Source organism: Neovison vison, chromosome 3 (assembly GCF_020171115.1).
Source record: "Neovison vison isolate M4711 chromosome 3, ASM_NN_V1, whole genome shotgun sequence".
NCBI classification, from domain to species: domain Eukaryota; kingdom Metazoa; phylum Chordata; class Mammalia; order Carnivora; family Mustelidae; genus Neogale; species Neogale vison.
Window position 1 is genome coordinate 137,334,799 of NC_058093.1, and position 23,741 is coordinate 137,358,539.

A 23,741-nucleotide genomic window follows, 5' to 3' on the forward strand; every position below is an offset into this window, starting at 1 on the left:
ACATTTCTCAAATGAATACAAAAGCAAAGAAAGTAAAGAGACCTTAAAATAAAAGTGGGTAAATGGAAACTAGACAAATCTAGCACAATAAAAATCCGAGTATCTGCATTCCCTTAAAGCTCCATAAAACCCCATGAAGGGTGGCCAGTAGAACAGGAAAATGTCAACAAGAAACCAAAAAATGACTTTACACAAGAACAAGGACAGGTTTCCACGAGGGTAGAAAAGATCTTCCAGCAGTGACTGGCTTGAGAAGCAGACAAGTGAGGGGCCGGTTGCTACCAGAGGAAAGAGGAGGTGGTAAGTAGAACCGTGGCAAAGGAAACATTTACCCCCATTGCTGAATCCTACGTCCTCAATTAACGCTATTGATTCAGACATTGCTGTTTGCATCAGTGCGAATTCCAATCAGTGTGAAGTACAGTATCAAGATTTGACACAACACTCCAATACCTATTATAATGGGTATCATGCTAAATACATTTAGGTGATGGGTATTTAACAGAAAAACTTCCTTACCTTTCACAGAACCACCATGGGCATGTTGAGAAGTAGAGAGTCTAATACCATTTATTCTACTATTCAATCTGTTGTCAGTTTTCTTCATTTTCTCCCTAAACCCAAAGTATACACGTTAGCGACATTTTTTATAAGCTTGTCTAGAGAACACAGTTAAGTAGTATTACTAAAATGCCCCTCGGGGACTCCTGCGTGGCTCAGTCAGTTAAGCGCCTTCAGCTCAGGTCATGATCCCAAGGTCCTGGGATTCAGCCCTGATTTGGGCGCTCTGCTCAGTGGGGAGCCTGCTTCTCCCTCTGCCTGTCACTACCCCCACCCCCGGGGCTTGTGCTCTCTGTTTCTGACAAATAAATAAATAAAACTTTTAAATAAATAAAGTTCCCCTCAATTTTTTTATAATAAAAAAATTTTAGTAAGCTATAATCTAAATGCAAGATTCACCTTTAATCTGAGAATTCTGAACCTCTCCAAACTGAGCAGATTTTGGCAATAGCTTTATTTCAATCATTTGCATTTGTTGATAACTTTGAATTTAAAAAAAATTAAGCCCTGCAGTAAAAATAGGAGGAAAACTAGTCGAAAAATACCATCTGTATGATGTCAACTAAACAGGCCCCCCCATGTTGCCTTTCTTACCAATTTCTATTACTGGAAACATTACATTGAACCTACTTTTCTATTTGTGGCTTTCCTTTCTTCTTATTTATTGACGATAAGCCTCGTTTCTCAGTTGAATGCTAATGGAAAGAATAAAAAGAAATCAAACAGACTAACAATAAACCACAGTGTGGAGTTATCTTTCTGAGATCAAACATTCTAATAAATTCTGATTTCTAACCTACTTCCTAAAGATACCTACCTGAAGCACTAAAATCTGCGCATTCTCTGATAAATACTTATTATTAATCTAAGAAAAATACCTACTTTGTATTTTGCTTTTAAAATGGACCTGTATTCTTTCCTCTGACCACAAAATAACACACAGTCAAGAAACTGGTAGTTGCTATACCTTCAACAGTATTCTCTTAAAGTCCAGGTTGTTAAAACTTCCAAACGGTTTTGTCAACTTTAAGAAGAGAAGATGTAGGCACTGAAGTAGCGAGAGAAAAGGTATAATCCAATTGACTCCGAAAATAGGCCATTAAGTAGGACTAAGGTAACATACAATTTCTCAAAATATGCTTCAATGCTTTAGTTTGTAAAAACGCATTCCAGTAAAGGTTAACATTTGGATCTGAGCATTGGCCAGAAATAAAAACCAGGTTAACCCATCTATTTTCTAGAAAGAACGTGGTTCTCCCCCAAGCTGCAGAGTAAGCACCCCACTGCCTTCAACGCGACCCCACCTCACGGACACACAGACAGCGCTCTGCGCTCTCCCTCCACCAACTCCTAAGAAAGCAGGCGTTTCCTAATGACAGGACTCGGGGGAAGAGCCCCAACAATTTGCGAGGGAAGGTCTGTTTCCGAATTCACGTCACCAGCAGGAAGATGGTGATTGACATGTGACTAATTGTTTCAAAAGCAAAAAAATTTGTTGGCAAAACCGTTTAATGTATCCCTAGTCAGAATAAGCATGACAGGGTTTGTATCAAAATGTACTAAATTTCTGAGCAATAAAGGCAATCTCAAGGTATTCCTTCAGACCTCAGAAGAGTTCAGACTTTATATTCCAGTATATGTAATCCGACATTTACATTCAACGCCTGACACTCCACTCTCTGAGATAATAATGCACAAGAGGACTCGACTCGTCTAGAGCAGCGATGTGCAAGGACAGAAACAAAACCCTCCAATACCTGATCAGCTAAGGCCACACAGTGCTCCGGGTGCGGAATGGTGGTACAGCTCTGCTTCCTCCAATCCACGATTCCATTCTGTTCGGAATATTGCATGGTGAGTCCATCCAATGGAGAACAACTTGTACCAATAGTGCTATCAGAAAAGTTCACAGAAGTATGAAAATTTACCCTCAATAATGGAGCCCACTATATCACAGCATGAAGAAGCTCTAGTGACTCTTTCTGTCTTCAGTATATTGTTTTTTTACATAATGCCTAGTGACCTCTCTCAGGGGGGAAAAAAAAAGTATAGTTTATATTAAAAGACTATCACACAGCTATCTAAGAGTTAATCCCTTTCTCCAAGTAAATTAGTAACAAACGCACGTGGTCTTCAGGCTCTCTGCTATGGTCGTCCTGTACCACCCACAGGGGAGCGTAGCCCCAAAGGGGGAGGATCACTGAGAGGTGCATATGTCTAAGGCATGTTAAAAGGACAGGAGGACATGACTGAAAACTAAAAGAAACATAGCAGAAACAGACTCAGAAAGAATCCAGGAAAGGGAGGTACTGAGCAGGGCCTTTAAAATAACAGTGCTTCAGAGGTCACTGACTACAGGATGATGAGACCTTTTGGAAGAATCTTGGAAAATATAAAAAAGAACCAAATTTCAACTCTGGAATTGTAGAAGGAACTGAAAGTAAGAATTCAATGGATGGAAACAGACTAACAGAGTCTGCGAGGAGGAACTTTGGTCAGAAGAAACTAGACTGGAGCACCAAGAGAAGGAAAATACAGAGCACACAGAGAAGGGGACAAGACACGCGGGGCACGGTGAGAAACCTATTATCCAAAGTCATCCAGGTCTCAGAAAAGAGAACAAGAGAATCAGGCAGAAGCAGTATCTGAAGACAGCATGGCTTAGACTTCTCTAACCCCAAAAGGTATCAGGATTCAGACTTGAGAAGTAGAATTCAGTCAAAGACAGTTACAAACATGTCCTAGGGGAAGTGCTAAAAACCAGACAATGAGAAAATCTTAAAAAGCAAGCAGAGTTTGAAAAGTGCATCGACTTCCAAAGAACAACAAGAAGACTGAAGCGACGAGGGCCGGCTATCCTTTAGCGCCCCTAGAAAAGCAGGGTCTGGGATGGCACGGTTGACAGGGGAGGCGACCCCAGGAAGCAGGAACGAGGAGTACACGGAAATAGGAAAGGAGGAAGAACCAACGTGAGGGTCTGTTACTGAGGCTGCCAACAGAAGCAGCAGAGGTTCAAAGCAGCTGAGACCTCCCAGAATTATCTAACCAAAGGATCGGAAGCTGAGCTCTGCAGTCAGTTGAGTGCTGAGCCCCAGGGACAAATTAACTTGCATTTCTGGACTGTGCCTGTTTGAGAGCCAACTCGGTCCCCAGACTCAGCAAGTGCCCCAAGGGGGAAGGTGGCCAGTCTTACGGCTTGGGCAGGACGGGAGACAACGAGGGGAGCCAGAGCTGGGCTGAGGGGATATCACGTGAGTGACCAAAGGCATTCGACTGCAAGACAGTAAAACTGAGTTTAAAAGTGCTCACAGAAAGTAACCGCCAACCTAAGATCCTATATCCAGTAAAAATACGGACCAAATAAACACTTTTTCCAAGTAAAAACAAAGTGAACGCATCACTGGCAGACAGGATGCAGGAAATACTCTGGTGTTCTGCAGCAAGAAGGAAATCTCAGACGATGCTAAGACCCGCAGGCCAGAATGAAGGACCCTGGAATTCTGATCCACGAGTGAAAAAGAGTTTCGCCAAGTTCTAAAATACAGGAACAACGATACGTGACATTTACAGTTCATATGGGGAAGAGGGAAAGGGAAGTGACAGTGATTAAAGGTCCTCACGGGGTAAACGGTGCCAGCACAGTTCACACCGGGCCGGGGTAAGTTACAGACGCAGAATGCTATCTCTCGAGTAACCCCCAGAAGAACTAAGAGTGGGATAGAATAATCCAGGTCAAGACAAGAGAAAAACAGAATAAAAGCCACCCTACAACAGAAAGGAGAGAAAAAGAAGGCAACACAGAAAAGGTGGGACATATAACAAGCAAACAGTAGAATGGCAGACCTACAGCCAAATGTGTTGGTAATTCAAGCAAAAGTGACCCAGTTAATTAAAAATGCACAAAGACATTTACGTTTTAGAAATTAGATACATACTTCACGAGGGGACTTTTCCCGGGGTGTTTCTTGTGGATTATGGTGTGCTGTAACACGTCTAGAGCAGAGGAAAAAAACAGCTCATTATGCCAAATGCTTCTGCAAAAATCCAAAAGGATGATGCAACTCATTTATGGGACTGTAACAGTGTCGACAGACCGTGCAGAACACTTCTGAGCATTTTCCACAGAAAATTCCTTAAAGAGGCAGTTTTTAAAAGACATACTGAACTACTGAATTTCCTCAAATATCCTCTCAAATGCGGTCCTGGCCACCTAAGGGCAAACTGGTTTTGTCTGAAACTACGGAAGTTCGCTGTGACGTGCCACTATGAAACGGCGACTTTCCGTTTCAGACTTTTATTTTAACCGTTAAAAAAATGAAGCATCTCAAACATTCAAAGAATACTTATCTCTTAATATAAGAAACGCCCACGTTCCCAGCCCCCCGGTCTATTCAACTGACTCCTGGGTAAGTATAGTACTAGAAACCTATTTCCTCTTCCATATGATTGTCTGAACATTTTCTTCTCGCTAGCCTACTCTATTATAAGAACACAGTAGACAGTACACCTACAATACAAACTATGTGTTAAACACTTTTGGTAAGGCTTCCTGTAAGCTCAGCTGTGGGGGAGTCAGAAGTTCTGCCCATTTCTTCAACTGCATGGGGGTCAGCACCCCTAACCTCCATGTTGTAACAAAAATATATCACAGAAACAACCAAAGGCCTCCTCCATTCCCTTCAACGCGCCCCCCCCCAAGGGTGAGCTAGCTGGAACATTCCAGTGAGTGTGTTTATTAAGCCTTACAGCCCCTGACCTGCTCAGACCCAGGTGTTTGCTGTTACACGCAAGGCTGCTGTGAAGACTTCATGTCCCCTGGGCACATGGACAACAATTTTCAAAGCAGCAGAACCACTGGGCAGCAGCATAAAATTAATTACTTCCAACCTCACTGCACCGTGTTAAGTTCCTATCCAAATGAGTTGTACCAATTTCTGTCCCATCTGCGGCGGATCAGAGTTCCCATTACTTCATACCCCTGGTAATGTCACTCGAAAAAGATTTGCTGATCTGATGAGCATGAAAAGATACCTCACTGTTTTTACAGTGTGCATTTTTCAGGCTGCTTGTGGGGCTAAACACTGTTTAATAGACATCGAATTTCTTCCATAAGCTCTCTTTATCTTTTGCCCCATATTTCCAGACTGATGTTCTCATTGATTTTTTGAAAGAGTATTTCTAGTGTCTGGATGGAGTCTTTCTCCAACTGTGAATATCCTCTGAATGTCTTCAAATTGTCTGGTTTTGGGGTCACATGTTCAGTTATTTTAGATTAGAAAGATCTCTGCTACAGTCATGCTCTGCTTTGTCAAGAAAGCCTTCTTGTCCCAGATGATGAACATTTAAAAGTTCAGTTTTATAATTTACACATTACATTAAGTTGATGTGACATATATTTTGTTATTCACTTGCAGTTTCTGGGCTTGACAGAAGTATACATCTAATGAGATAATATTTCTTTCAATCGGAAAGCCAGCCAACATCACTTATTGACTAGTCTATTTTTTCCTCACTTATTTATAATGCCACCTGTCACATTCCGAGTTCCCAGATGTCTGTTTCTTGGCTCCTTAAACTGTTCTACTGGTCCATTTGCCTCTCCCTGTGCCCGTATCAGGCGGAATGATTGATTCCGGTGAATCCACACTTACCTTCTTCTTGACTTGAAGCTTCCGAACTATCTTCCTTTAAGTGTTCTAAGATTTTAGAAGTCTTCAGAGAGGACTGTAAGTTATCTGCAGGAAGTATTCAGTATCATTAATCTTTAGGAAGACTATAACAAAAGAAAACACACAGAAGGATTCCTTTTCTCCCAAGAGGGGGAGAATGGACAGTTAGTGCTAAAGGGAACATTTCTACTAGCTTGGTCCTTTAAGAAACCCAAGGGCCAGAGCATAAAAACGGGCTCAGGTGCCATGTGAGAAGCAACACGAGTGAGCGCTTCCCAACGTCACTGGGGGCTGAGGACTGCACACCTCTCGTGTGCTGTAAACTACTACTTTTATAAAACACGATCCTGTCTGGCCATGTCACACTGCTCCCCAGACTCCATCTACTGTCACTTTCTATTCTTCTATCACAGAGCAGGGACAAGTGATTCAGAGGCCAACACGGGCTGGTCACCAAACACATTCTCAAAGCCCCGGAAGACTTCTCCATTATGATACAGACCAGTGCGATTCCAGAGCTTAAAACTGAAGTCACTTAGGAGTTTAACAATTTTGTTTTCTCAATCGTCGGAATACAGAACACTACACTCTATCCTAGGGAGAAAAAGGGTAGAGCAGTCATTCTTTTCAAAAGAAGTGCAAATGAACTTTGACAACAATGTATTCTTTGGTGAAACAATGGGGTCGTCCTGATGAGATTTTCCACAATCCCAAAACATGTATGTTTAATACATTTCATTTCGCAGCAATCTGATACCTTTAGCGCTGCTTGTGTACTTGAAATACTGTAAAGCTCTCATGATGGGTTTTTTATTATTTAACTAAGCACTACTCACTTGGGCCAGTTTTCCCAGGCAGCCTGCTAAAAACCTGAATGTGAAGTTTAACTGCATGTTTCAGTGCTTTTTAAAATTAAACAGATGCTAGTTAGTGAGTATTCCTTAAAAGTACTTACACTCAGTCCAAGCGGAAGCACTGACTGTTAAACCTAGATAGTGCTATAATGATTAGGATTTTCCTTTTAAAAAAAAAGGTACAGCTACTGCCACCATTCAGACATAAATTTAACCACCACAGGGTCGTTCATCTTGTCTTATTAACTTGTCATCGAAAGTCATTCATTCTACTGGCTACTTGTTTGTTTAAAATATTTAAGGCACAAGTGCCCCATGAGAGAAACTGTGACAAGTTAGCCCGGGTTATAATATCCAATCATCTTACTTTTTATAACCTCTTTTTCTTCCACCTCAAAATGATGAAATATGCATTCTCTTTCCCCTTTGGTTACAAGAAAATATGACTTTGTTGAAAGCAGAAGAAAAGATTAAAAAAAGTGAAGAGCCACTTGCCAGAGCGGCTGTGCTGGAAGTCAGCACGTTATCCTAAAGCACACGTCCACATTCCTGACAAAATATTTGTTTAAACAGGCAGTTGAGAAAGATGACATAAAATGACGCACGAGGCCAACTGTGATGAAGGCTGAGACATCAGGGCAAACATCAACCCACAGGAATAGAAGGAAAAAAAAAATGGGGAAATCTTCAGGAGGCGGTATTTCAGTTGGGTCCTAAGACAAGTGTGATTTTAACAGGCTGTGCCAAAAGGAAGGACTTTTAAAAGTTCAGGTGCAGAACGAGCCAAGATACCGGGACAGGAAATGGCAGGTGTACTGGGTGGACACCAAGCCAGAGAGACTAGCAAATAAGGTACAAGGAGGCTCATGGCCCGGCTCCAATTTCAAAGCAAACTTCTAAAGTTGTGAGAAGGGGATTAAGCCACTGATCCCTGCTGTAATCCTGGGACAGGTTAAAGTGAAGTGAGAAGCTAGAACCCAAGAGGGGCGAGGCTTTGCGCAGGGTGTGCAGGGAAGAAAGGCTTCACGGCCGGCCGACACCAAGCTGGGGAGGAGGGGCAGAAAGGAAGACCTGCTCCGTCCCTTGCGCCCTGGCCTGCCAGTGACCGAGCACAGAGAGGAAAGGGGAAGAGGGTGAGGCCCGGGTTTCCAGCCTTGGAGGCCGAGGAGGTCATTATGGGAACAGGGGACCCAGGAGGAAAGGCAGACGCTGAGAGGGTCTACACCAGGCGCTCAGCATGGCAGCTCCACGACCCCCACGCCAGGGTGACGAGCCCAGGAGGAACCAGGGGTGGGACCCACGGGTGGGACAGAGCTGGCCTCCGCCCAGGGGTCGGTCAGATCTGGGACAGCAGCTTTCATGCAGCGTCACGGTCGACTACAGAAGTTCCCAACCAAATGCCGCCCTGCCCCGACGGGACCCCGGCGCCGGCTTGGGGACAGGCGAGGGGAGGCACTTACTGAGGCTGTGCAGGGGGTCCGCCGGTCCGGCCTGGAAGAAGCTGTGCACCCGCCGACTCTGCAGGAAAGCTCGGGAGGACGTGGAAAATAGCTGCCTGCGCACAAGGAGGAGACGGGGGTTAGCGCCATGCGGCCCGGCCTCAGCCTGGACGCCCAGGCCAGAGCACACAGCGGTTTACTTCAGGTATAAAAAACAGACCGTTTTCCTAAGGAAAAGAATATTATTTTCTAACGCACTTCCCATAGGAGGAAGTGGACAAAAGAAACCTATTTGCAAAAATCTAATACACAGGTGTATTTTTAATTTTCTGTAATCTAGTGGTACGGTTGCAATTCTGGCAGAAAAAATATATATACATATCATGTCCATCTTTTGCCCAAGTGGTCCAACAGCCATCTTTCTGCTCAGAGTGAGAACGGCAATTCCTTCACTTTTCTGCACAGGTGCTGTTTCCTCACCTGCCTGTCCCACGAGGGCACTTCCCACCCTCTGAACCTAAGAGCCTAGGACGCCGCGGTGCGGGGGGCCTGCACGTGTGGGACGCAGAGGTCTGGGCAGTCACGAACAGGACTGCGTCCTAAGGCAGGACTCACTGATGATTCCTTCCGCTGTGCTTCGTACCACGGGTCTGAGCCGTTATCTTTGAAAACCAGCTTTCCTCACATCTTATTAATGTCATTAAGACTTCAGCGGGAAGTCTTCTCGGCAAAGGGACCCAGCAACAAGGCGCACAGTTACAGGACCGTCTCCTGGAGAGTTTCCTCACGGATCGGAACACCAGCCCAACCACTTAAACGCTGAACTGCCCTGAGCCAGTTACTAACCCTTTCAGCTCTCCTCCCCTCCTAGGGAATGACACTACCAGCTCATCAAGGTTATGACACACACAGAGCACACGCAACTGCTCGCCCTGCTCAACATACACACCTCCTTCCATTACTTCTGAACACGTTAAATGCTCATTTAAAATTCTTAAATTTCTCCCCAAGGTGTTTGACCTGTCATTCATATTAATTATAAAGTCATTAGATACCGTACCAAGAGATGACCCTGTGGACCAAAATTACCTTGTACATTAAGCAGAATTGCTTCTTGGTATGCAAATGTGGAAATAAATATTCAATTGGAAGACAAACAGGGGAAATGAAGGGATGGGAGGAAAACTGAGCAACGAGCTGATCTAAATTTCCAGGTCTGAACAATTACCTACAGCTGGGGATTAAAACCCAACGGCAGTGGTGAAACCTATTACTGGTTACATTTACACACCAGCCTGTCCACCGACAGACAGACAGACACACCTTTAATTCAGGCTTGAGTCCCAAGAGACAGCCTAGATACCACCCACCGATCCACGAACCAAGTGCGGGTCCACCGTGCGGGTCCACTGTGCGAACACTGAGCCACGCAGACAAGCCGCACCTGAGATCAAGGCACAGGCCGGAAACTGGCATCCGCACTAAAGTCAAGGTTTCAGGAATGCAGAACCACAAAATGGTAATCATACCTGTCTATAAAAACCAAACTGGCTATAAACTAACATATTAAATAAGAAAAACAAGATTATATTTTGAAAGGACAAAAACCACCCAACCCCAAAGGTACATTTCAGTGCCATATTTCTCTCTTCCTAATTTACAGAGATCTGGAACTGAACTCACACACCATGTCCTGTACCAGTCCCACCTCTACTGCTCCTATAAGCTCATTTTCTATTTCCCATGTACAATAATTGCCCCTTCCTCTACAATCGCTCCTTTTCTTAAGTGACATGAATGATTAATCATACTAACCCAAAATTCACAAACTGAGAATGAGGTCTTTTCACATCCTATTAATGGTTTCGGGACCACAAACCAGTCACACAAATCAAAGATTTTTTTTTAAGGGAAGTATTGGGGGGGGGACGTAGTCTAAAAATATAGTTTTGGAAGAGTACAGTCTTTCCAAGCAGGATACAAAACCCTAAAACCATCAGAGAAAAAGATTGGTAAATCCTATCTCAGAAAAATTTAAACTGCCCACATGGTCAAGAAATAACAACAAACAGAGCTCCTTTCTTTAATTCAACAAATAACTTATAAATCAGTAAGACCAATAAAAAGTGGAAAGGACTGAAAAAGCCATTCACAGGAAAGTGTAAATAGAGACTAACTACTGACTCAAACACAGACTAAAATAGGATAGAGTGTTCAGGGGCCCTGGGTAGCTCAGTGAAGGTTAAGCCTCTGCCTTCGGCTCAGGTCATGAACTCAGGGTCCTGGGATTGAGCCCCACATCGGGCTCTCTGCTCAGGGGGGAGCCTGCTTCCTCCTCTCTCTCTGCCTACTTGTGATCTCTCCGTCAAATAAATAAATAAAATCTTAAAAAAAAAAAAAGAAGATACAATCTTCCTCTCTAAGATTGGCAAAGATGAGAGATGGAGAATATCTTACGTCTGCTGAGGTACAGAGATCCAAATGCAAGCCTTCCAGGGTATCAAGGGCTGCTACCTCCTTAGAATGTTCAGAAGTAACTTGGAATCATCACATATTTAAAAATGCATAACTTATGACCAAACAATTTCAATTCTAAAAATTTCTCTCACAGATAAACACATCCAAATGTGTTAAGAAACATATGTGGATATTCACTGTAATACTGTTTGTAGTCTCAGAATATTTAGAATCAGAACGGTCATTAAGTACACTCATTATGATACCAACAAAAATAGATTATGTGGCAAGTAAAAAGGCAGCAATCTTTTGACAGGTACCGATGTACTACCATGTCCCATATATTTAATAAGGAGTAAGTGGCAGGAAAGTGTGCACAGGATCATTTCATTTGCACAGTAAATATGCACAAATACATAAATACAAGGGTATGCATATGCACAGAAAATTTCTGAAAAGTTACATAAAATTTTTTTAAGGAAGGCTATTTCTAGTGACTAAATGTGGAGAAAGGGCAATTCAGGACTTTCAGCATCACACCTTCCTCTACATTCTTCACAAGTAGCTCAAATAACACCTTTATAGTAAAAATGATCTTAAAACACACGCACCCACACACCTCCATGATCATCACTGAGGAGAACCCTAAAAGCTGTTAATAAGGAAGAGTCAGACACATACTTCTTAATTGCCATCTTAGCCAGGAACCAAATTTCTAAAAGTGGCTCCTTATGGAAAAATTTTTTCCCCTCTTAAAAAACCTCACACTTAGAGAGAAGTTGCAAATACAGTAAAAAATACCTTTCTGAACCATCGACAGCTGATCTCGGACACCCCAACCCCTGGCGAGACATCGGTATCTCCTACGAAGACATTCTCTTACAATCAATAATGGGACATTAACACTTCATGATAAATTAAGACCTAATCCTCAGACCCCATTCAAGTTTCTCCAACTGACTCCACAGTGCCCTTTCCACCACCATGACCCAGTTCAGGTCCTACGCCGCAGCCAGCTGCCATGGGAGCTCCTCGGCCCTCCCGTGGCTCTCACGGTTTTAAGAGGACAGCCCCTGTGGTTTGTGGAATGGTCACAACTTTGGTTTGTCTGATGTGCCCTCGCGACCAGATTCGTAGCAGGAATCTTAGAGGACTGAGGCTTTGGGTTTGTTTTTTTTTTTTTGCTACAGCCTATTGTGTGGTGATTCTGACTGACGCCCTATCACTCACCAAGTTCCCGGTCCTGGATTAGAGAGGGGCCTGTTAGGCTTCACCACTCTAAAGCCGCCCTTCCTCCTTTTAGGAATAATAAGCATTACTGTGTGGGAAAGGACTTTGATACTACAAAATATCCTCATTCAAGCTACTCATTATTTATTTCAACAAGGACTCGTGGCTTCCTCCTCTATTCGATCTTACTGTTTTATTTATTTTGATGTTTCAATTTGCTCCAGATAGGACCATAGGAGCCCCTTCCAGCCGGTGTCTGGAGCCCCGTGACCGAGCCGCTCCACGCCCGGAGCGCTGCCACGCTGTCTGGCCCAGAAGGCCCATCTCGAACTTCTCCTGCGCCAGCGCTATGATCACTAGGAGCCCTAGTTCCGTGCAGAGCGGAACGGCTACAAGTCAAGCTCTGGGCACCAGGCATTCCCATGGCAACTGGCTGTGGCTGCTTCCAGACCTTCTCAAAGAACAAGGCCAGGGAACACAGGTGTACGCACACAGCCGTATTTATCGCGTCCGTATCTTCGATGCCCATCAGATGCTCCAGGGTGCATTCTGGCGGTTTTCCTTCCCGTACTGTAACCCCGTTCCCCAGCAGAAAGACACCTGCGCCTCACGGTTCTTAACATACTTACAGCAGGTCAACCCCGTAGTCATCTATTCCCACTCCTGCTCCCTCCCACGTCCTGTGCAGGTGCCCTCCTGACACCAGTGGACCTCGAGCGCCCGCCGGCCACTCTCCCACCGTGCCAGGCCTCCCAGCACCATCCCTGTGACTGAATGACGCCTCACTCCACTTAGGGCCCCTTTTCTAGTCCCTTAAGGTGCGTCCTCCAAAAGCGCTGCTGCCTTCGGCCTTGCTCTGAGTGGCTTGAGGACGTATGTGTTCGGGACAGGGAGGGAATCGATGACGACTGTTAACAAGGACAGCCCTATGAAGAGCGCAGGCACTGGGATTACTAAGACTTGAACCACTGCTTAGCGCATCTCCTAGAGGTCACATGCATCAAGTTCTAATACCTAAGCTGAGTAACAGATGCCTGAGAACACAGATGAGTATTTCAGAAACAGCACCAGCAGCACAAAAACCAGATTGATCAGCTACTAATAAACTCTAAGGGTTCTAATAATTAAAAAGTGATCCTGGAACAAAAATAAGATTGTTGAGAGGAAAAATCCAGGAACATGTTATCTATCTAGAAACGTGGGAAATCAGTACTATAGGAAAGAATCAATTCATTGTTTGGAAAGAAAAATAGATTTCGATCCTGGTCTCACCTGGTGAAACAAAATAAATCCAAAACAGACAATAAAAATAACAGAAACTATCCCACCCACAAAAAGTAAATTGATCGTGTTTCAAGAGAGGGATAGCTTCAAGCCTTTCGAAGTAAGTGAAGAACATATATGGCCCAAATTCAGAAGCTACCAAGTGAACAGCCGGTCTCATTCCTACTCCCAGAGCCCCTCTTCTTCCCTGGACACACGCGTCTTTACTACTGTGTTTTTCAGAAATATTCTTTGCACACAAACACATACATATCCTTTAAAATGGTGACATTCTAGTAACTGTTCTTGCCTGGCTCTCCCCGAGCACTCCTGAAGGCACCTTCTGCTGTTGTTGTTCTGCAGTAAGGCCACAGAGCATTCCAATGAATGTCCCATGACATTAAAATGACTCATCCTGTGAGTTAACCAAGTCTCCATCAACATCTAGCTGTTTCTAGTCTTTTCTAGTCAAAAATTACAGCACTCAATCTTTGCATGACAGTGGGACTACTCCTGTATGATAAATTACTAGAAATCCCACAACATCAGCCTAGGCCAGTCAGAATAGCTAGTATCAAAAAGACAAGAAATAACAAGTGTCAGTGAGGACGTGGAGAAAAGGGAATCTTGTGCATTGCTGCTGGGGATGTGAACAGTACAGCCACTCTGAGAACAGCACGGAGGGGCCGCAAAGTATTAAAAATAGAAGTACCGCACAATCCAGGAATACCACCTGTGAATATTTACGCAAAGAACAGGAAAACGCGAATCAGCAGAGCCATACGCACCGCTGTACTGAGCGCATCCTTACTCACGACAGCCAAGACGCGAAAGCAACCCACGTGCCCATCGACAGGCGAATGGATCAATTCTTGGCTTCGGGCTAAGATCAAGTGAAGAAAATGTGGTACACACCATGGAATACTACTTAGCCACTAAAAAAAAAAAATGAAATCTTGCCATTTGGGACAACATAGATGGACCTAGAGGGTATTACATTAAGCGAAATAAGCCAGAAAGAGAAAGACAAACACCATATGATTTCACTTATATGTAGAATCTAAAAAATGAACAAAACAACAGAAACATACTCCAATACCGAAAATTGGTGGTTGCCAAGGGAAGAGGGTAGAGGTGTGGGTGAAATAGGCAAAGGCGATTAAGAGGTACAAACTTCCAGTTAAAGAATAAATAAGTCATGGGATGAAGAGTACATCACAGGGACTATAGTCAATGATACTATAACTTTGTGTAGTGACAGATGGGGACCACTCATGTTGTCCTGTTATCCTATTATATACATAATTGTCAGATTGCTGTTACATACCTGAAACTAACACAATGTTGTATGATGACTATACTTCAATTAAAACTAAATTTAGGGGGGCACCTGGGTGGCTCAGTGGGTTAAGCCTCTGCCCTTGGCTCGGGTCATGATCTTGGGGTCCTGGGGTCAAGCCCCACGTCGGGCTCTCTGCTCGGCGGGGAGCCTGCTTTCCCCTCTCTCTCTGCCTCTCTGCCTACTTGTGATCTCTCTGTCAAATAAATAAATAAAATCTTTAAAAAATAAAAACAAACTAAACTAAATTTAGGGGTACCAAGGTGGCTCACTTAGCTAAGTATCCAACTTGACTTTGGCTCAGGTCATGATCTCAGGCCTGCTAAAGATTTCTCTCTCTCCCTCTCCCTCTGCCCCTCCCCACCCAAAAGAAATTTACGTTGGAAAAAAAAAAAAAAACTAAATTAAAAATATTTAAAATTTAGGGCACCTGGGTGGCTCAGTGGGTTAAAGCCTCTGCCTTAGGCTCAGGTCATGATCCCAGGGTCCTGGGATCGAGCCCTGCGTCGGGCTCTCTGCTCAGCAAGGAGCCTGCGTCTCCCTCTCTCTCAAGTCTGCCTGTGTCTCCCTCTCTCACAAGTCTGCCCCTCTGCCTACTTGTGATCTCTGTCAAATAAATAAATAAAACCTTAAAAAAATAAAATAAAATCTTAAAAAAAATAAATCTCTGAGCCATCTAGAGTTAATTTTGATGTAAGGAATGACATATGGTTCTAGCCTAACTTTTTCCCCATATGGCTACAGAGATGCACCTAACATTTAACAAACAGCCTGGGAATGACTTTGTATTCATGAAGAGATAAACTGAAACACAGAAACATAGACACATAGACCTAATATAGTATTTTAATCTTCATCTAAGAAATCATCATTGAGAAATGTTATACTACTAAAGTTAAATTGTTAAAAGTCTAAAAACACGAAGACCTACAAAGATAAATGGTAAAGGACAGATGATCTTAAAAAATACACAAACAGCTAAACTTAGAAAAAGATACTGAATTTCACTAACAAAGAAAGTGAACATTAAGCCAGTGAGATAATCATTCTCCTACCAAATGAGGAAATAGTTTTTTAAATGATACTCAAATCTAGCCAAGCTCTAATGAACTAGTAAACTCAAACACTAACAGTAAATACTGTTTATGTAACATTTTCATAAGAAAAATAATAATATATGAATTATCAGGGATCAAAAAAGAGTATCATACTCTTTAAATCAGTAAATCAATTACAAAGACTCTCTCTTCAGTAATAACTCATAAATCTGGAAAGTTTTTTATGCATAAAAATGGTCAAAGCTGTATGGGGGGTGGGGAGATGGAAACTGTCTTTGTTCCCAACAAAGAAAGAGTCAAAGGATTACACAGCCTGATGGGACATACTCTGTAGCCATTCAAAATAATCTTGAAGAATTAAACAGAAAATCCTTATACTGTGAGAAGGAAAATAGATATAAAACTTGCCTCACTAATATTACAAGCAAAACAAAAAACTAAAAGGAAAATTTTAAATGTCAGTAATAGTTATTTGAGTAACTGTCATCTTTTCATTACTTTTCTGTATTTCCCAAATGTTCTATATTGGGGCACCTGGGTGGCTCAGTGGGTTGAAGCCTCTGCCTTCGGCTCAAGTCATGATCCCAGGGTCCTGGGATAGAGCCCCACATCAGGCTCTCTGCTCGGCAGGGAGCCTGCTTCCCTTCCTCTCTCTCTCTGCGTGCCTCTCTGACTACTTGTGATCTCTATCAAATAAATAAATAAAATCTAAAAAAAAAAGAAGAAGTTCTATATTGAGCATCTGTCAGATTTATTAAGAAAGCCCCAAGCTACGAAACAAACTGAGTGACTCTATATGGAGCAGTCTATATACAAATATACTAAGTAAGACTTTACTGTATTTTATCCCCCTCAACGGGAACAGTATGCAATAGGACTGGGAGTCTAGGACTGTCAGCCACAGGGTCTCAGGCAAGGTAAAGGCCTCGTAGCCAGCACCGTCTGGCTGGGAACAAAGCAGACCCTGACGCCAACACGGACAGGGTGAAAGAGGACTTCCTCCTGGACATGTCCTAAAGATGCACACTCCGCCGCTCTCCACACCCCAGAGCCTGCCAGCTGGCCTCCTCTCTATCTCCTCCTGGACCGCCCGCCAGGTTCATGCTCCAGACTGCCTTCCACCCCCCAGGGTCACAGCTGGAGAAGCTCCCTCCTGAGTCACCTTGGAGGCAGCGGTCTGAGTGCTCCCCACCCCCTATGGCCAGGTGCTCAGCGCATGCCTCGCAGACCAGGAGCACTCCACAGCCCAGTACATTGCAGGACCAAGCCCGTTCCTGCACTGTGGGCTAAGAATCTGCGCCTTTACGAGATCCCCAGGGATGCATGAGCTCCCTGACTTTTGAGAAGCACAGGGGACCCTGGAATTCGACCACCTCTCCCTCACCATCATCCCCGGAATGCTCTGGGGCTGTCTCTGAGCCCTCCCGCTGGGTGTGCTGAGCCACCCCAGAGAGCCAGGTCTTCAATGAACAGCTGCGCACCTCCTGCTTGGACTAGAAACCTGTAAGCCCGTCCGGGTGGGGGTGCTCCCCTGCCCTATCACGAGGGCTGCGAAGGTGGGGGGACTCCCCTGCAGCTGCCTTCCAGACACTGTGCCCTCTGTCGTAGTCACTCTCCAGCAGTCATACTCGGCTTAGCCCCTGCCTCGCTGTCTCCCCCCATTCCTGGTCCTCCAAGGTGTCCAGAACTTTCCAAGCCCACATGGGTGATCAGCCAACACTCTGGGCTCTTAGCCTCGCTGCCTCTTCCCCAGGGATTTCCTCCGTCTGTGTCTGCCTCTGCTCGACCCTGGATCTTGTCATTCAATGAACACACAACACACCCCTCTCTTTCCCAGATTTCTGCTTCTCTCCCTCGGGGAGGGAACATGCCCCCTTCTTCCCAGCCCACCCCATCCTGAGAGTGTTGGCTCCCCGGCACAGGGGGAGCGCCAGGCACTGAGCAACACCCCCTCTGCCCACTCTTCGGCAAGGCTAGGCAAGGCGACTGGGGCCAGCTCGGGATCGGAAGGCAGGCGGGATGCCCCCCTCAAGCCCGGAATCTAGCCCATATGTTTCAACTCTGCTTTTCCTTAGTTTACTTATTAATACCTACAAGTCTCCAGGAAAACGGCATTTGTTTCCCCCGCCATTCATTTCTCTCTCCTAAAGGGAAACCCTCACAGAGGGGAGAGTTGCAGCAATTTAACAATCACGGAAACCACACCCCAAACCTCTCAGAGTCACAACCACTGGCTCCGCCTCAGAATTCCCTAATTCAGGCATTTCAGGCTCTGACTGGCTTCATTACCGCTTACTCCCATGGCGCCGGGTTCTTCAGCTGCGGTTCACGCTCCTGTCCGGCTCCCCTATGCTCACACTGGGATGCGGTCTGTTTTTAAACAATGCACGCGCTTCCCTAAACCCCTTTGCCCCGGTGTCCTTTCATCACAGCCAAAAAGTCCTTATCCAACCATCTGCTTTCCTAGCACTTGAACCTGAAATGGTGGAAAGATGTTTTTAAAAAATCCACACAGCAGGACAGCCCGAGACCACTATAATTTACTGATATTCTATCTCAAATGGGCTCCACGCCCTGGCCAGTCGATGAGGTTTCCTGCATCAGATTGTGCACGTCCCCACACAAGTCCTGGACGTCCCTTCTGCTCTCCAACATTTGGTCCCCAACCTCAGGGTGGCCACTCTTAAGCAGATTCTTACTTTAGGAAAAAATAGAAGCCAATAGGCAAGAGATCCCTCCATTTCCCATCACGAAATAAGCATGTTTACCCACATCCACACCCATCCTGCCCACACAGAGCCCCTGGGCCACCATTACCCCACTTGCCCACAGCACGCTCCGGGAGCTGACCCCAGTGCTGTGCCTGACTCACCATGTCCCAGCCATCGCCACTGCAACTTCCCCGTCCTACAGAAGAGCTGGTCTTCAGAGCGTTAATTTCTTTTACTTTCCAACCCATTAGCCTAATCTTACTTACTTAACAACTTAAAATAGAAAACATCTCTAAAGTGGAGCTCTTGGACAAGGAGCTCTTTTAATAAATATTTTATGGAGAAAACAAGAGGGTCACTGTATATTGGTATATTTTAGAAGCAATTATTTATATCGGAGAGCTGAGGAGTCCAGTGATCAAAGTACTTAGTTTGATGTTTCCTAGTGTAAGCCTAGACCCAAATAGCATACAGATAAAAAGTCCATTTTAAGAAGGACCACAGGAAGTGATCTCCCTTGAACTCCATTCTAAGACCCCCGATGCCTATTCTCTCATCTGTGACACCACTGTGACCGCGTCAGTGAACTGTTACCTTAGGATGGGCTCTAGGTCAGGATGTCGCCGTTCTTCCCTTTTCAATGAACCCTGATTCAGGGCTCTTAAGATGGTCTTGTCAAAAGTCTCTGAAGACACTTCCTTTGGGAGCTAGAAAAGAAAAACAGCAAGGCCAATGTTAAGCTTTCACTTAACGCTAAGTAGGTTACAAACCAGAGGCATGAAAGGAAGATAAATGTCTCTTGCTCAGTCATCGTCCCAAAACAGTTCCTTCTCCAAATCTTCAGGACACAGGCGCCGTACTGAAAGCAGCATTGATTTTTCTATTAGGAAACAGTCTTCTGCCTTCTGGGCACACCTCAGGGCTCTGGAACAGGGCAGAACAACCCGGCAGCCTTCAGCGTGCTCCTGGGATACGCCCACAAACCGCTCACATTCTGGGTGCCACGTGCCACATGGAAATGACCATCCACACAGAAGTGCTTCAGTGACATGGAACTACATTTTGCCTAGCGTGGCCACAATTATTTTAATCCTCAAGCAGGATTCCGAGAAGTGTTATCCCTGCCTTTACAGTTCCCACCCTCGCGCCTCCTGCTCCGCATCTGAATCTCAGGCAATGCCAGACGGACAGGCCGACGCACCACATGAAGAACTGGGCGGGGGCTGGGGGGGCAACTCTCTGTCTTGCTCACGCACTAACTGAAGGGCGAGTAACCCTCCCCACCACGTGCCAGTGGTGCCCGCACAGCGATATAACAGCAGCCACACACACAGAAAATCATGACTTGGCCAAGAAAGGTTTAATTTAAAAACAAAATTTTAGGTCATTTTGTTTATTAAGTAGCTCACTTTTTAAAATTCCTAATGAAGCAATCGTTTATAAAACTTACTTCCCAAGTCTTTCAAGAATTTCAAGTTTTAAACTTAACCTCTGATAACGAGTCTTTACAACAAACTCCTGAATTCCTGGCACTTTTCACTAAAACGAGGAGCAGAAGCGTTAACACAGTCCCCGAGGAGCTGTGGGAAGAGAACAATGTGACAAACTGTCAGCTCACACGCTGCTTTCAACAAATCCGCGTTCTGAGTCAACAATTCAGGAACGGAAAACTTCACAAAGACAGCATAAAGTATCACTAATTCTACGCAGTGAGACTATGGAATCAAGATGTTTTGTCAGAATGAAGCTCTTCCTGGTTCTTTGACCTCGGGGTACGGCGGGAGGCCCGGCCTGCACCCTCACACCCGCTGCGCAGAGCGAGGCCTCTGGTCACTATCGGGAAGAAACAGCTCCCGAATCTACACATTTTCCAGAGAAAGGACTATTTCAGTATTTATACTATTATTTTTTTTTTGAAGATTTTATTTATTTACTTGACAGAGAGAGATCACAAGTAGGCAGAGAGTTTCCGTAGTGTAGTGGTTATCACGTTCGCCTCACACAAGTAGGCAGAGAGGCAGGCAGAGAGAGGAAGGGAAGCAGGCCTCCTGCCGAGCAGAGAGCCCGATGCGGGACTCGATCCCAGGACCCTGAGATCATGACCTGAGCCGAAGGCAGTGGCTTAACCCACTGAGCCACCCAGGCGCCCAGTATTTATATTATTTTAATACAGATGCCGTAGTACCCATTTTATGCATGTATTTCCGGCATATCTGTATACAGCCGAGGCGAACCAGCGTCGGTGCGGTCTGCTTCCACCGCGGAATCACTGCTGGCCCTTGCAGCGCCGGAAGGCACAAGCACACACGCCTCCGCTGGTCACTGACGGCGCACGTGACGGGCCAGAGCACGGATGTGCAGTCATCAGTATTTGCGAAATGCTTTATTTTCAAGTGGTTTTTATCTTCCATTTCCAAGGACTATTTCTAGTCCTAGAGGAAGGCACATTTGCTAAAAATACAGCTTTAAATCATGTCTCTTCTATTCTAGTCACTTTTGAATTTCCTCACCTCTCGGTCTGCGTTCCAGGCCCAGCCCCCAGCCCCGGGCCCCAGCTCAGCCTCGCACCAGCGTGGAGAGTTGGGAAGCGTTTCTCCTCGCTAGCACAAGCTTCATTTTAAAAACCTTGAGGCCTGGGGCGCCTGGATGACTCCGTCAGTTAAGCGACTGCCTTCAGTTCAGGTCATGATCTTGGGGTTCTGGGGGGAGTCTGTGTGTCTCCCTCTCCTCCCTGTACACGCTCTGTCACTATCCCTGCCTCTCTCTCTCAAATAAAATCTTCAGAAAAAAAAATTCAAAACGCTGAGGCCTACTGGAGAACCACCGTTCCCATTCGGTCTTCGTAACTCTTCTCAGTCAACCCTCATTCATTCAATCAACAAGCAGTCAACCCCCAACCCTGTCCTTAGTCCTGCCGTAGGCTCCGTGGACACAGCCGTGTAGGAAGCCAGGAAGCCGCGAAGCCTGCCTGCGTGGAGCTTCCAGCCTCGCAGTGAGACGCAGACAGCTGTCAGACGCAGCTTCGGAGCAGCAGGGGATGAGGGCCCGGGTGCGAGGACAGAGGCTGCCATTTACGTGGGAAAAAAGGGTTGAAAGCGCTGACCTCAGACTCCCTCTTCCACATTACAGCAAATAGTAAGTGCAGTTAAACAGCATCTACAAAGGTTAAAGGTTGTTAGTATGCACAGGCTGTCAAAAGGACACTTCTGCTCATAACTTTCATAGACAATTTTAAAAGGTAAAAAGGAGAAAAGATAAATGGTAAACTTGAAAGGATGTTTGAGAAGAGGCAATTAGTTTCCGGAAGCATGCAACGTTGCCAATTATTTCATGTAATGATAAGGCATCTGTCCCACTTTAGAAAAATTCTATATTCAAAAGTTGACTAACTAGAGGTATCATTAACTACCATGATTCTGAAGAGTGACTTAGAGAGGGAGGTATTTTCTTCAAGCACTTAAGCTTTTAGAAAAATTGGACAATTGCAAAAAAAAATCTGTCAAGATGAAGAATGAGCTGAAGCTTAGGGAAACCCAAGAGAAGAGACTCTGCCCCATGCCAGGCCCGAGGCTGGAGGTCCGTCACGTGCTCTCCGCTGAAGTCTCCTGGCAGCACACGGGACAGATGGGTAGCACCCCGATTCCATGACGCCTCAGGGAACTGGCCTTGACACGAGGCAGCCCTGGACCCCCACCGTGCCAACTCCACACCGCAAGACATTTCGGCCTCAGCTCCATCTCCCTGCAACCTACCCTCCAGCGGTAGACTCCGCCATGGAAAGGGCAACCCAAGAAAAAGAAACGAAGCACGTTGCTCTCTGACCCGTAGGACACCGGTTCATGACTACCTGCCCTTCAACTTGGATAGATTTATTCTACTGAGACAGAGAAGTCAGATATAAATGGGAGAGATTTTAAAAGCACAGGTGTGGCGGTGGTGCGGGCCGGCCCTTCCCAGCTTCTTCAACAGGCAGACCGGTAGCCAGGAGCTAGCATTCCTGGGGAGCCGAGGGCCCTCTTCTCTGCACAACAGCGCTCCTGCGCCCGGTCCTTCCACCAGCCTCTCCTTCCTCACCGTGCCGTGGACCGCTGACGGGCCATCCTCGTGGGACCTTCACCAACTGAAATGAATGACCCCTCCCCGCCCCGCAGTTAGGTCACCATCTTCAAGTGGCAGAAGGCGCTCTCAGCCCTGAACCAGGAAGGCCCACTTTAAAATAAGCTGAAGGAAGACATTCAAGTTGTCCCTGGGAGTTAGCGGACGAACACTGTGACAGCCCACGGAACCATGTCGCCCGCAGAGCCAGCACCTACCAGGCTGCTCTTAGCTCTGCCGCCTGGCGACACAGTGACTTCCAGCTTTCAGAACGGAGACCCAGCACGTGATCTGAAAGACTACCTTTACAGTGACAAGCAGACAACTTAGAAACCAGCACGGTGCCGAAAGTTTCCCATGTTACAGGTTCAATAACTACATCCCACCTTCCTTCACCCAAAAGTTAGTAATGGAGGTGGGAATGTTCCCTGGCTTCTGGACTTTCTATCTCCTTATTAGCAATACATTTTAAAGTATATTTGCTTATTGAGAAATAGGAAGGTACTGGTTAACCATTTAAGCCCATTTCCTCCTTTTAATATTTAGCTCGACTCATACACACTTCAATAAAACAGAATTTAAAGAAACGGGCAAGAGTTTGACCAAAATGACCTGAGATACCTTTTACCTCTGCAGGTCAATGGAAGATGTTTCCATTATCCCTTATTCTCAACACTCTGGAGAGTCTAGCACAGTGGGGGGTGGGGGCTGGAACTCAAAGAAGGAACCAAGGGACATGGATTTAAGGAAGTCCACAGAGGGAGCTGAAGAGCTGTTCGGGCTCAGAAGCACAACAAAGGCTGACAAGCCTCCTCCCACGGCGCAGACACACCCTTTCACAGGAAGCACCCTCGCAAGCAGCCACCATTAATGCACACCTTGACAAGGAACAAGGAGTTAAGGTTCCACTTCTTTTAAATGTGGAAAACCCTTCATTTCCTTCTATGGGTCACATAAGAAAACTTGGGTTTAGAATAACATGACACTTTCTATAGGTAATATTCGTGGAGAATTCTAAGTCAACCTTCATATATGTAGTTCAACCTTCCTGGTGTCTGTCTTGAT

The 23,741-nt window shown here is 45.3% G+C and overlaps 1 protein-coding gene across 1 annotated transcript in view; it reads right to left on the reverse strand.

The window, feature by feature from the left end:
- ZCCHC2 (zinc finger CCHC-type containing 2) overlaps positions 1 to 23,741 on the reverse strand; it is a 58,105-nt gene that overhangs the window by 13,051 nt on the left and 21,313 nt on the right. The window contains exons 6-12 of the mRNA XM_044242858.1: positions 19,176 to 19,288; positions 8,545 to 8,639; positions 6,213 to 6,296; positions 4,497 to 4,554; positions 2,319 to 2,454; positions 1,192 to 1,256; positions 520 to 614 (exon numbers count right to left, since the gene is read on the reverse strand). Coding sequence (XP_044098793.1) covers positions 520 to 614; positions 1,192 to 1,256; positions 2,319 to 2,454; positions 4,497 to 4,554; positions 6,213 to 6,296; positions 8,545 to 8,639; positions 19,176 to 19,288 — 646 coding nt within the window. The remainder of the gene's footprint in view (positions 1 to 519; positions 615 to 1,191; positions 1,257 to 2,318; positions 2,455 to 4,496; positions 4,555 to 6,212; positions 6,297 to 8,544; positions 8,640 to 19,175; positions 19,289 to 23,741) is intronic.